At 42.5% G+C, this 13,107-nt stretch overlaps 1 protein-coding gene across 6 annotated transcripts in view; it reads left to right on the top strand.

The window, feature by feature from the left end:
• AMOTL1 (angiomotin like 1) overlaps positions 1 to 12,611 on the top strand; it is a 120,280-nt gene extending 107,669 nt beyond the window's left edge. For 4 of the 6 annotated variants that reach the window (XM_034758923.1, XM_034758925.1, XM_034758928.1 and 1 more), the window contains 5 exons: positions 669 to 859; positions 3,530 to 3,655; positions 6,261 to 6,487; positions 7,779 to 8,051; positions 9,799 to 12,611. In XM_034758923.1, the coding sequence (XP_034614814.1) occupies positions 669 to 859; positions 3,530 to 3,655; positions 6,261 to 6,487; positions 7,779 to 8,051; positions 9,799 to 9,905 (924 nt within the window). In that variant the 3' untranslated portion in view covers positions 9,906 to 12,611. Of the gene's footprint in view, positions 1 to 668; positions 860 to 3,529; positions 3,656 to 6,260; positions 6,488 to 7,778; positions 8,052 to 9,254; positions 9,298 to 9,798 lie in introns of all 6 variants that reach the window. The other 2 variants (XM_034758924.1, XM_034758927.1) reach the window with 2 other exon arrangements.
• Positions 12,612 to 13,107: the final 496 nt, after the last annotated feature.

Raw genomic sequence — 13,107 nt, 5'->3', positions numbered from 1 at the left:
TAATAGGCAGCAGGCTCTGCTAGCCTAGTTCACAATTCCATTTTTCAGCAATCCATCAAGTATGTTTTATGGGCAGGTGTGTGCCTGGGATAGCAGCTCATGTCAGCTCTGCCAGCCTGTTTCACCAGCTCATGCAGTATATGCATGTGTGAGGGTGAGCAGCTAGAATGCCAGCTCCATCAGCCCATGAGGTATTAACACACCACGGTGGACAGCTGGACTGCTCCACCCCGTGAGGAGTGTGCCTGCTGTGGTGGGACCACCAGCTCTTCTAGCCTCTTTTAACATCTTTTAGCCCTCAGTCAGTCACCTTCAGGAACTCGGGGAGGACCCTCCCTTCATCTGGAAGTTTTATACACGCCACCTGTAGCTTGCCTCCTTTGCTAAGCAATAAACCAGCTTTCCTGATGCCGTTGAATTGCTAGGGACAGTTTCTAGAGCAAACTTGCATCTCACTGGTTCTAGGCAATAACTATTGGGTCACTCTTTGACAAGGAGCTCTATTTAATCTCTGATCGCCAGGGTGGCTACTGATTCAGCACCAGGCCACCCAAAAGGTTGAAAGCCCCTGGGTTTGTTTTGCAGAAGATTTTGTAGACGAGGTGTTTGCAGCTCTCGAGCTGGTGCAGGCTGACTGTCTTCCGTTGTTTCACTCTCCCCAACTCCAGAGACAGGGGAACTACCAGGCCGAAAGCCTGCCAGAACACAATGCCCCAGCACTGATGGAGCTAGTGCGGGAAAAGGAGGAGAGGATTCTGGCTCTGGAAGCTGACATGACCAAGTGGGAGCAGAAGTATCTAGAGGAGAGCACAATCAGGCACTTTGCCATGAATGCAGCAGCCACAGCTGCAACAGAAAGGTAAGATCACGTTGTTCCAGGCAGTCATCAATACACTTAATCGAATGAGGCTTGTGTAGTAAAAAGAAGTGTGTTTTCTTAGGGACAAATTTGTCTTGCTTTATCCGGTCATGTAGTCCCATTGAAGTTAATGGGACCATTCACCATAGCAAGGCCATGAGGCCTTACCATTCCGGCTCAGGACCAATGGTTCATCGAGGCCAGTGAACCAGCCTCCAGCAGTGTCCTGTAACTAGGGCCCTGTGTAAATCATGATTTGTTTATTTTTAGAAAATTCACGACAGCATAAATGGCGAAGTATTGAATTTCATGGCGTTTGCACAGAATGAAGTTTACAAGTAAGGTTCATCAGCTTCATTAATTAATTGACTATTGTTACTTGTAAAATTCATTCAATCCTTGAAACAGACTTTGCTGTAGACTTTTACTTTTCAAAAAAATATTTAAAAATCATGGTTTGGGGGCATTTTCACAACTTCCATGCCCTCCAGGAAATCATGCTTTACATAGGGTCCTACCTATAACTGTTGCATCAAAGGAAGGCAGAAGTTTTTCTTAACAGACCTGGTTGAATGTACTTGACATGTGCGGGGGAGGAGGGCGGATTTCTCTCCATAGTATTAAGGGCTCACAAAGGAATTTCCCTTCATTTACTGCCAGATACTATCAAGTATTTTACATAGACCCAGGCATTTTAATATACCCAGAAAATGAGTGTATTTACTGGGGGCTTGATTTTCAGAGATGTATGTCATGGGGCGCACCACTCACCATCTGACTGGTGGTACCTTTTTCTGGTACTCTGGGGATTAGCTTGAGGCCAACAACCCCCCACCTATGGTTTGCATATTGTCACCCTGTCCACCTGGAGCTCCTCTCACAGCATCCTCTTCGTGGCTCGGCCCTGTGGCTGTGTCACAGGTTCCCCTCCCCCCAGGGGAGGTTTAGCTCCTCAGTAGTCCTAGGCAGTTCTCTCGCTCGCTGCCTCGGTGCCACTCGCCCAGTGGCTGGTAGGGGAACCCAGGCCCACCCTCTTCTCCAGGTTCTAGCCCAGGGACCCTCAACTTAGCAATCTGGGCCTTCTCTCTCTGGCCTCACTGCTCTATCCCTGAGCTTCTTCCTACTGTTGGTTCCCCTTTTCTTCATAGGCCTACCAGTTCCCCAAAGCCTCCTCCCTCTTCCCAGGTAGTGTCTGCAGTCTTCACTCATTCCTCCTTTTCTTCTGGGGTGTCAGCCTTTTTCCCAGTACCCCTTTCTGCTTCAGCTGGGGTGAGAGTAACACAGACGACTTACCAGTATGGGGCCTGGCTCCGGGCCCCCAGAAGGGGCAGGGCCTCAGGCAGAAGGGGTGGGGTTGGGAGTCAGCCTCCCACAGCCAGCCATCCGCGCTGCCTGGCCCTCACCACCTGGGGCTCCGGCCACTGCTGCAGTAGCCCCGGGCCCTTTTAAATTGCTGGGTCAACTGCCCAACTGAGCTTCCTTAATCAGCTGCCTAAGGGGTTAATTGGCCCATCTGGCCTGCATTAAACCCTGCAAGGTGATTGTGGGGTAGTCACCCCATCACAATGCAAAATACCTACAACTGCTGTTGACTTTAGCTAGACTTGTGGGTGCTCAGCACCTTTGCAAATCAGGCCCTTTGTGTCTTCAGAATAGGGTTTTTAATATTTCTGTGTTACAGTTAATACAAGGCATTGTCACTGGTGTGTACTGGCATCTAAAATATCATAATTGAAAGGACCCTATCAAATATTTTTGATCCTAAACGTAGATATGACTTTATAAAGAAAAGTAAAATAAAAAACAACAACAAAACCAAGGTTTGCAAAATTTCACATAAAATATGTTTTTTAATCAGTTATATATTTTTCTTTACATAAATATTTTCTTGAAAATTTTCCCCTATGGCTTTGGAAACCCAAACAAACCAGCTTTGTGCTAGTGTATGAGAACCAGAAAGTGAAACTGAACTTGAAACCGGAAACTAAATTGATCAGTCTCATTTTCTCATCCAGCATTGAAGTGCAGAAGCAAACAGCAAATTAGATTCAATGTTGCTGACTCTTGTGATTTTCTTTCAAGCCTCACATTATTTGGTGTTTTTCTTAAAGCGCCAGCACATAGAGCCAAGTGATTACATGAGAATCTCAGCTTTCACTAATTTTTTAAAAAAATTTCTAGCCCTTGTTATTGTACAGAAAAAACATGAAACATGATTCAGGTGTACTTCAAAGGCTCAGAAACCTGAGGGGAGTTAAAAATAACCCACAATTCATTTATTTATTATTTATATCACCAGCTAAGGATTTATTGTTTAATATAGTGGACCAGATCTTCAACTGAGGTAAATCAACATAGGTTCATTGAACCCAATGGAGCTGAGCTGTTTTAGACTGGCAGAGGATCTGGCCCATTATTTTTATCTTGACTGTATCCTTTAATTTTAATTCATTTTAGAACATGAGATTTCACCTCCAATTTGTTCCCGCCCACCTTTTGTTGTATTTTCAGAAATACTCATTTCTCTAGACTATTACACCCTCCAAATATAGCTGTAGATTTCCATTGAAATGTGAATGGTAAAATAAGTTACATGCCTGTTTGTATCGAAAGAGCCCTTTTATTGAACCAAGTGACACTAAAGGGTGTGGCTATGTCTTGTGTTGCTAGGGATACCTCAGTCATTAACCACTCGCGGAATGGCAGCTACAACGAGAATTCCCTGGAGGTTCGAATATGGCAGGAAGAGGAGGAGATTGTTCAAGCCAACCGGAGGTGTCAGGACATGGAATACACGTAAAGGACAGCTGTTAAATATTTACCACGGGATGTGTGCTAAAGGTCTTATCATGAGATCCATAGCATCCTAACTGCTCGGATTCTTGGATAAGCCAGCCCACGTGTCATTTAGCCCTTTGCATGCCAACAGGCTCATTCTAAAAGGAGGGATTTTGCTTCAGTTTGACTTTTAGTCATTTCACTCTTCAGCTATTAAAAGACAGAGATTAGGTTCTGCCTCCTCCCCTCCCTGGATTTAAACCTTCTTCACATCAAAGAGAGACCTTAAAAACGGATGGCTTCCTTACTAGAAAAAGGAGCTTGGCATGAGCTTGCATGATCTCACTCAAAATTCTGACTTTTTAATGCAAGACTTACTAGTAGCCAATGATGTAATTGTGACTTCATTGCTGCCCAACCAAAAAGGTGTGTGTATGTATCTGATATCTCTCTCTCAGAGTTACACCTCTACCCCGATATAACGTGACCCGATATAACATGAATTCGGATATAACGGGGTAAAGCAGCGTTCTGGGCGGGGCTACGCACTAAGGCAGATCAAAGCAAGTTCGATATAACGCAGTTTCACCTATAACACAGTAAGATTTTTTGGCTCCCGAGGACAGCGTTATATCGGGGTAGAGGTGTATATGAAAGGTACCATGGCATGTAGGGACAAACCTTCAAAACTGAACACCTGAAGTTGAACCCACAAATAAAATACATACACAAGTATGTTGATAAATTGGAGAGGGTCCAGAGAAAAGCCCCAAGAATGATTAAAGGATTAGAAAACATGCCTTATAGTTATAGATGCAAGGAACTCAATCTATTTACCTTAACAAAGAGAAGATTAAGGGTTAACTTGATCACAGTTTATAAATAGCTACATGGGGAACAAATATTTGATAATGGGCTCTTCAATCTAGCAGAGAAATGAATACCATAATCCGATGGCTGGAAGTTGAAGCTAGACAAATTCAGCTTGGAAATAAGGCATACATTTTTAACGGTGAGGATAATTAACCATTGGAACAATTTACCAAGTGATTCTTCACCACAGCAATTTTAACATTAAGATTGGATGTTTTTCTAAAAGTTGGGCTCTAGAATTGTTTTGGGGAAGTTCTGTGCCTGTGTTATATAGAAGGTCAGACTAGAGGATCACAGTGGTCCCTCTTGGCATGGAATCTATGAAAGCAGTAGTCGGTACAGAACCTGTCTATGCACACACAAGTTCCCATTTGCACGTGCAGTTTTCCCATTTTGAGCATACAAATGCAAATATGTATGTGGCACGTCCAATTACTTGTTTGCTAGAGCTGCTCAAAATATTTGTAATCAAAACTCTTTTTTTATTAAAAATGGCTTTATGACTAAGTAGCAATTTTTTTTGAGAAAATTTCTGTTTTCACAGATATTCCCCAGGTTTTGTTAAAAAGCAAAAAAAGGCCAAACAAAATTCTGACAAAAAAATTCATGTTCTTCACATTTTTTTTTCCAGAAAATAAAAATATAATTTAACCGGTTCTATGTTTTTTATCTTATATATGCATGCATGCACACACACAGAGGACTTGAAATCAGTGGGAATTTTTCCATTGACTTCTTTGGATCAGGATTTTATGTTGCAAGTGCAAATTAGGCACTCCATTTTGAAAATGACAGCCTTAAAGTTTCTACCTCCCTTATATGTCTATTTAGACCATATGTGACATTTCTTTTTTAAATCCCTCCCAAAAAATGTCTGCTGTATTTGGCTATATTTCATAAGACATGATTTTCATTTGACTGGCATTTTAATTAGTTGGTTCAAACCTTTTCAGTTTGATTCAGTCTTAAATTCTCCACTGCCATGTTTCCACAGCCTATTCTCAAATAGTTGGTTCGTTATCATCTTAAAACACTTTCAGGGTCTATAGAAAAAAGCTGTTGGGGCCTCTAGTAAGTTGGAAAACACAGACCATTAGTTATTTCCACAGCTTTCAACAGAAACTAAGGGCCCAATCCAATGCTCACTGAAGGCAATGGAAGTTTTTTTCATTTATTTCAGTGGCAGTTGGTATGGGCCCTCAGAGATTTGGGCAAGATAATTTAATTATTAAAATCTTTATTTCAATCTTTTATAGGGCCAACTCCTGAGGTCTTTACTCAGTTTTAATTCAGTCAACCTTGATTCAGGCAAAACTCCCCAGTTGCAGTCTGCCACAGTAAAAGAACTCAGGATTCAGCCCAGAAGTATTGTGGGGCAAAGAAAATTGCTCCTTTACCTATCTGAGTGATCCCATCAGTCCACAGCATCTTTAGGACTATTTTTCAGATTATTCTTGCTAGTTTATTGAAGTAATATCAGTGGACCAGCTTAATTTAAATCTATTTATTTATTTAATCTTATAAAAAGTATCACCATTGGCTGAATAGCAGGAAATATTGCCCAGTTAAGTTGTGCAATTGCCCTGAAAGGAAATGGTGGAAATTTAATTGTTTGAGTTGCTTAAAACTGGAAGGGGTAAAGCAGCAGAGAATGTACTACAGGGAACAGTCCTGAAAAGGCAGCAGTGGAATAGCTGTGATCTAGAAGTTATTTTTCATCTTTGTAAACAGAACATTTGTATTTTGGCAGGATAAAGAATCTACATGCGAAAATAATTGAGAAAGATGCCATGATCAAGGTCCTTCAGCAGCGTTTGCGGAAGGACGCTGGGAAAACAGACAGCACAAGTTTACGGCCTGCTCGATCGGTCCCGTCCATCGCTGCAGCAACGGGTGCGCATTCCCGCCAGACCTCTCTCACCAGCAATCAGATAGCTGAGGAAAAGAAGGAGGAGAAGACCTGGAAAGGAAGCATAGGTGAGCTCCAATTTGAGCTAGGCATTGGCCGTGCCAATGGTTTCAGAGAGAGGACAGCTTAACAAGTAAAATCTGTCTGTGGCCAGAATAAGACTTTGAGGGGCAGCTTTGAAAGTGTGATTGGCCACCTTCCACAAACAGTTTGAGCCACCACCCTGTGTGTTCAGACACAGCTGTACTCGCCTGACAATCATACCCAGAGGACTGCAGGCAGTATATGCACATTTCATAGGAATGAATCCTTCTCTGGGCTAGGAAAAGTTGCATTAAACTAGAGAGCAGAGAGCACTTTGGATAGGAATTTGCAATGTAATATGGCAGGAAAGAAAGAAGGCATGCCATTTTGGGCTGTGTGCAAAAAGGCATTACAGTCCAGCGATAGCCCCTCTCTGCATGGCACTGCTGAGACAGCAATTTCAGAATGCTGTGTTCAGTGTGTTCGATGTCAGAACAATGTAGGCAAACGAGAGGGGCTTCCGAGAAGAGCAGTTGTTCTGAAAGGACTGATGTATCAGAACACGTAAAAATGACTGAATCTGTACACCTTGAGGAAATAGTTTCTGAGAGTGTCATGGGAACAACATGAACGCCAAAGAGGAAGAAGAACAATGCAGAATATAATGAGTGGCAATGGGATCAAAGGAAGGGTCTGGTGCTTTTATCTGCTCATATAGGCTGCAGGAAGTAAATATGCATGGATTTGAGAGTAGGAGAGTGAAAGATTGGCAATAGGATCTTCATTGTATGCTCCTTCCCTCCGGGTAGCCTGCTGAAGCTCCTCTATCCCAACTCTGCAAGGTTGGGCCTCCATGGCTCTGGGGAACGATGGACGGGGTGCATGGCAACTGCTGTATGAGGTGCACTTTACTCTTAACCAGTCAGCTGTGCTCCTTTGAGAACCATGGGAGGAAGGGGAAGTTGGGTGGCACCATAGTGGTGCCAGCACACCACTGAGTATGTGCTGAGCCTCCAAATTCCTCATCCCTGAGGTGAATCTCACTCCATTCCTGAGCCCTCTTTCCCCTCTAGGGGGTTTTATCATGGACTCAAGAGAAGGGACCTTTTAAGCTGACTATGAGGAAAATCTTCCTGATAGTGAGTTCTAGGAGGCTATCTCTCAGAGGAAGCCTCCCCAGGTGAGCAGTGGACACCTCATTAGTGGGTATATTTAAAACTACCCTGCACCAAAGCCCTAGAGAACAATCCTGCCCTGAGACGAGGCTGGGCTGAGGGATCTAGCAGGGCTTCTCCATCTCTGATTTTACTAACATGATCGTTATTGTGTTTTTAGGGTTGCTGTTAGGAAAGGATCATCACGACCATTCATCAATCCCTGCACTGCCTCCCTTACCTCCCTCTTTGTCCTGTGCAGCCTCCTCCTGGCCAGTCAGCGCCTCCCATGCTAAAACAGGCAGCAAAGACAGCAGCACTCAGACTGACAAAAGCTCTGAGCTTTTCTGGCCAAACACTGCCTCTTTCCCAGGCAGGGGAAGGCTAAGCACCACCCCTTCTAACAGCCCTGCCCTGAGACACACAGGAGCCAAAGGCGCTAGAGATAAGCTGGGTAAGCGATTCCAACCTTCATGGTACAATCAGTGCATTGATATTATGGTGACTCGTGCTATATAAGTGCCTGAGACAAATATAATTATAGAGAGACAGCTAGATAGATATAAGTACTTCTAAGCTAGATAGATAAATTGTTGTTGGTGGTTATCTCAAGAAAATCAAAAGCATTCTTTAAGTCAAATTTATGAGAGAGATGTGTGCAAAACCATCTGCTTTGGCCTTGCAAACTTTCCTATGCCGAGCGGGGAAATTTCAGCATGTACAGTTATTTGTGGTGCAAAAAGTGACATTCCAGCCTGGAACTGGTCACAACATTTCTCATCTTGGACACATTCCGCATTTGTTCCCACATTCAGACAAACATGTTTTTGGAGACTTTTCCCAGTTTAAACTATTTTGGGGGGAAGAAACCATTTGTTTCATATTTTTATGAAAACTTGTGGGAAAAGTGAGCCGAAAACACAGAATGGTTTACTTTTGTGTGAAAACTAGGGACTTTTGATTTAGAAATAATTTTTGACGGATGGGAACTGTTTCTATACAGCCCTAGTTACAGGAAATATTTGTTTTAAAAACATTATTTTAAAAAAAGACTGTTTCCTACACGATCTTTTATTCCCCATGAAAACAAATCTATTGCTGTTAATTGAAAGAGGTGCAGTCAAGTAATTTAAACCCTAAATTTAGGCTTCCGGAAGGGAAATAAGTTGGGTGTAGAGTTGTATTTTCAGCCTTTAGATACTCTTGTGATGTGGGCAATAGACAGATAGATCAAATACATGGATTACAATAGTATCTTGGACTAATTTTTCAAAATGCATGAATAGAAAGATCTGTTAGGGATTCTGCGCTCAGTTATATCACTATAGATCCAAAGTAGCTGCATTAAGAAGCTTCTCCAAGTAATGGTAAAGCCTACAGCATATTGACATTTTCCAGATTTCAGTTGTTCAGTGAACATTGGGATTTTGATGCCCAAATTGAGACACCTTCAAGGGGCCAAAGATGAGCCACCCACCTTCTAAAAATCAGGCCTCTACAAGGTGTCCACAATCACAAGTGACCTGAAAATGTTGGCCAGTATGTTTTCCAAAATTCAGCTGTAGGGTTTAGTTCAAGCCCCTTTTCAATTAACAGTGAATTAATCTTTTAAACTTCTCTGTACTTTAATGATCTAAAAGATTCTTTCTGCTTTAAGAATCTGAGGATTCTTACGGAGATACGGCAGTTTCAGTACCTAGGTAGGTATTTATTGTGATTATTAGAAACAGAGGGGAAGAAACATTGTTAAATGTCATTTTTATCTTTACCATGTCCCTTTAATTCACACTGTGTCCAATCCTACATTCTTTGCATACTAACTAACCTACTAACGTCAGTGGGATTCCTTTGGTGCACCAGGAATTCAGGGTCAGGTTCTACTATGAAATACACCCTAGCCCTTTTTGGTGCAAATCCAACTTGCCACAGAGAAATTCAGATGTTGCAAGTGGAAGGAATTATATTTTCAAATTGCAAAACTGAAACATAAACATTAGAATTCTATCCCAGAGGGCATAAGTGACTGAGGAGTTGTTGCATCCTGGCAAACGCCAGAGGAGCTCTCTCTGGTGTCACTACCCCAGGGATGAATTTGGCTTTAAATGTTAAAAAAGTATAGTTAGAGATTTTCCCTCCAAAATATTTTGCATTAGTTTTAGAGACTTTTTGATGAATCTGGATTTCTCTCCTCACTGTCACAGAGAACTCCCCCAGCCATGGGAAGCTGTCAGATAGCAAAGGCCGAGTAAGCAGTTTGGTCCACAAGCCTGAATTTCCTGATGCCGACATGATGGAAGTCCTCATCTGAGGAAAGAGTGACCTTCCTCAGGATTTTGGGCAAATACATTCAAGTCCACGGAGGCCAATGTTGTGCAAATCTTAAAAACTAAATATACGAGTCTGAAGAAAGTCTGAGAAAGATTGAGTCTGGAAGGAGCCTAGAGGCTGAGATGAATAAGACTTCGAATTACAGAGGGAAAAGAAAGAGATATAAACATGAAACGAAGGATGCTGAAGGTGGACATGAATGGCTGGAATATTCTGACAACAGAAGGTGATAAAGAAACATGGATTTACAAAGAGATGGTAAAGGAAATAGGAACTGCATTTTCTATTTTAGAGAAAAGGTATCTTTTTACCATTTACAACAGTGTTCTATAATGTTGTTCTATTTTACTCGCTAGCTACAACCAAGACAGAGACTGAAATCCTGGCTCTGTTGAAGTCAGTGGGAGTTTGTGAATTGTCCAGGAGAAGTTTAAACTTTTCTCAAATTTAGTCATTATTCATAATTGTTCACCAGATTATTTTAGCGAAAAATTCTTGGTCTGTAGATTGTGCACGAAGCAGTTTGTTGTAAGTATTTGTTTCAAGCCAGGTTGGTTTGTTTTGATTGGATGTATAGGTCTTTCCTGATTGGATGAGTGCTACTCTTGGGATCAGGTTTCCAAAGCAAATACTCATGTTTTGCAAATTCAAAATTTGCTCAAAATTTACTGTTGCCATGAGCATTTCTTTGCTAGAATTTGCATAGAAGATGCGTGTAAAAGGGGCATAAACCCTGTGAAAGCAATTTCTTTTACAATTTTGGTAACTATTCAGGGGAAAATGTTGAGCGTATTCCCTCAGCTCTAATACATAAAACACACACACAAAGCTGTGCAAGCAGCAGATTGTACATACATTCAAGTGCTAAAAGTTATTACCCATGAGGGCTTGGAGACAATGGGCATTCAGGATGCTCAGCACCTCACAGGGAACAACATGGTGCCGCTGTAGATGTATTCTCTGGCTTATTAAAATAATAGTATAGTATTCTGCAGTATCTGTCCAAACTGCTTCAGCATTGTCAGTGGGGCAAATCCTACCCTCCAGTTGTTACTGAGGATGAATTTGAGCATGTAATGGCAGGCAGAGTTTCAGGCCAGGGTTACTACAGTGTTTGGGGCCAATTACTGTAGAGGTTTGAGCGGAATGTGGAGATCATTGACTGATTTCAGCCTAGTTCATCCAGGTTTACTACTTGCAATTGAGATCAGAATCAGGCCCTTGGGTGTATATTAAATAATATCAATAAATTAATCAATACACTTAGGATGAGAAATAATAAACGTCCTCACTTAAAAATGGATTTCCACTGCACGTGGCACTGCAGGAATTAATTCACACAACTGTATAGCATGGGTCAGTTTGTTGGTAAGATTTCTACAGCACTTCATAGCTGCCTGTCTGGGATGTTTACATTCATTTTAAAAGACAGCCTGGTTGTGTAAATGAGAAAGGATGTTTCTGAACAGGCACGGAAATTCTCCTAATCCTTTTTTCCGTATCTTAAAGCAGGGGTTCACAAACTGGGAGTCGAGACCCCTCAGGGGGTCACAAGGTTCGTACATGGGGGGTCGCGAGCTGTCAGCCTCCACCCCAAACCCTGCTTTGCCTTCAGCATTTATAATGGTGTTAAATACATTAAAAGTGTTTTTAATTTATAGAGGGGGTTGCACTCAGAGGCTTGCTATGTGAAAGGGGTCACCAGTACAAAAGTTTGAGAACCACTGTCTTAAAGGGACCAGCCCTTATATAAGGTGCCATTCCTCACACGAGTCGAGGTTACCGGATGGGGCTCGAATTTTGATTATGACACATGTGCATGTGTGTTGAGAGATGGAAGATTTAACATTTCTAAGTTCACCAGGTTAGGGTCCCTGAGGGATATTTTGGTGGTGAGTTTGTATATTTACACATGCATAACCATTGCTGTCTAAATGATCATTCCTTAGAAGTGACATTCACCCCCCCATGCAGAGGCGCCTGCACAAGACCTGTGCCCCACTTAAACCCTCCCACTAAGGCTTAAATGGGATGAAAGTGGTACCTGGCTCTCTGCACAGGGGTGAATTTCATCCTCCATGATTCAGCCAGAATTTGGTCAAATCAAAACACGTTTTCGAGGAACAGGACTATGTCTGCAGAGTTCCTCAACAGGAGCTATTGGTGCTGGAATTCACCTTTTCATCACTTTGGTTGTGGGGCTGTTCAAAGAAAGGTCACAAGAATTCTTTTTTTTTCCCACTCAAATACGGCTGGAGATTTGTTCAAACTAAAAAATAAATGGCTTCTGGACAGAGCCCAAGTTTTGAAAATGTCTCCCCAAAGTCTAATAACTGGGAGCCTAGAGACTCCCCATGCGCTAAACTTGGCTCAGCCATTGTCTCGCTGTGTGTCCTTGGGCAAGTCAGTCGATCTCTCTGGGCCTGATTCATCGCTGTGCTACTCCAGTTTTACACCAGCGTCACTGACCTAAGATGGGAGGAGCGCAGTGTAGCATCAGGCCTTGTGTGTTTGAGCGACCCCAGCTGTAAAACGGGGATAGGAATCCTTTCCTTCCTACCAGGGCTGTGGAGAAGGTTGGTGTTTGTGCAGTGCTTCAATGATGCAAAGCACTATATAAACAAGTGCTTAGTGTTATTAACCCAAAAAAATCTCCCCAGGAGAAACCAGCCCCCTCCCCCCCCCCCGGGCCTGATCCTACATTCCTTGTTCACCCAGGACTCCCTCAAGTTAATGGGATTTGAGGCACTTCAGGAATGCAGAACTTGGCTCCAAGAGTTTAACTGCATCATTGTTAATCATTTGGTTGTTTCCTGCTGAGCTGCCATCTCTCTTCTCCACTTGTTTTCTCCCAAGATGAAACATTCCTCATTTTAAAATGTACCTGTCACTGGTGTAAGGTGTGGCAGTAATTACGGGGGGACACCTCATCATGAAACCTAACACTCCCACACAACTTTGCTTCTTTTATTCCAAATGCTGCTGGTGAGTAGTTGTTGCTCCTCATCATTTTTAAAAAAAATAATCTTCCCAAATCTTTGGATTCTCTTTTCCTACTGAAGTTAGGAATTAATACGGTCTTGAGATGGGGGAGAGGGTGATTTTGCAGTACTGGTGGTCAAAGATTCAAAGTGTGCCTAGGCACCTCTTCCGCCTCACAGGCCTCAGCACTTGCTCCTCTG

This window comes from Trachemys scripta, chromosome 1, assembly GCF_013100865.1.
Source record: "Trachemys scripta elegans isolate TJP31775 chromosome 1, CAS_Tse_1.0, whole genome shotgun sequence".
Lineage (NCBI taxonomy): Eukaryota > Metazoa > Chordata > Testudines > Emydidae > Trachemys > Trachemys scripta.
Note: the sequence above shows the minus strand (reverse complement) of the source record. Positions and strands in the feature narration are given on the sequence as shown.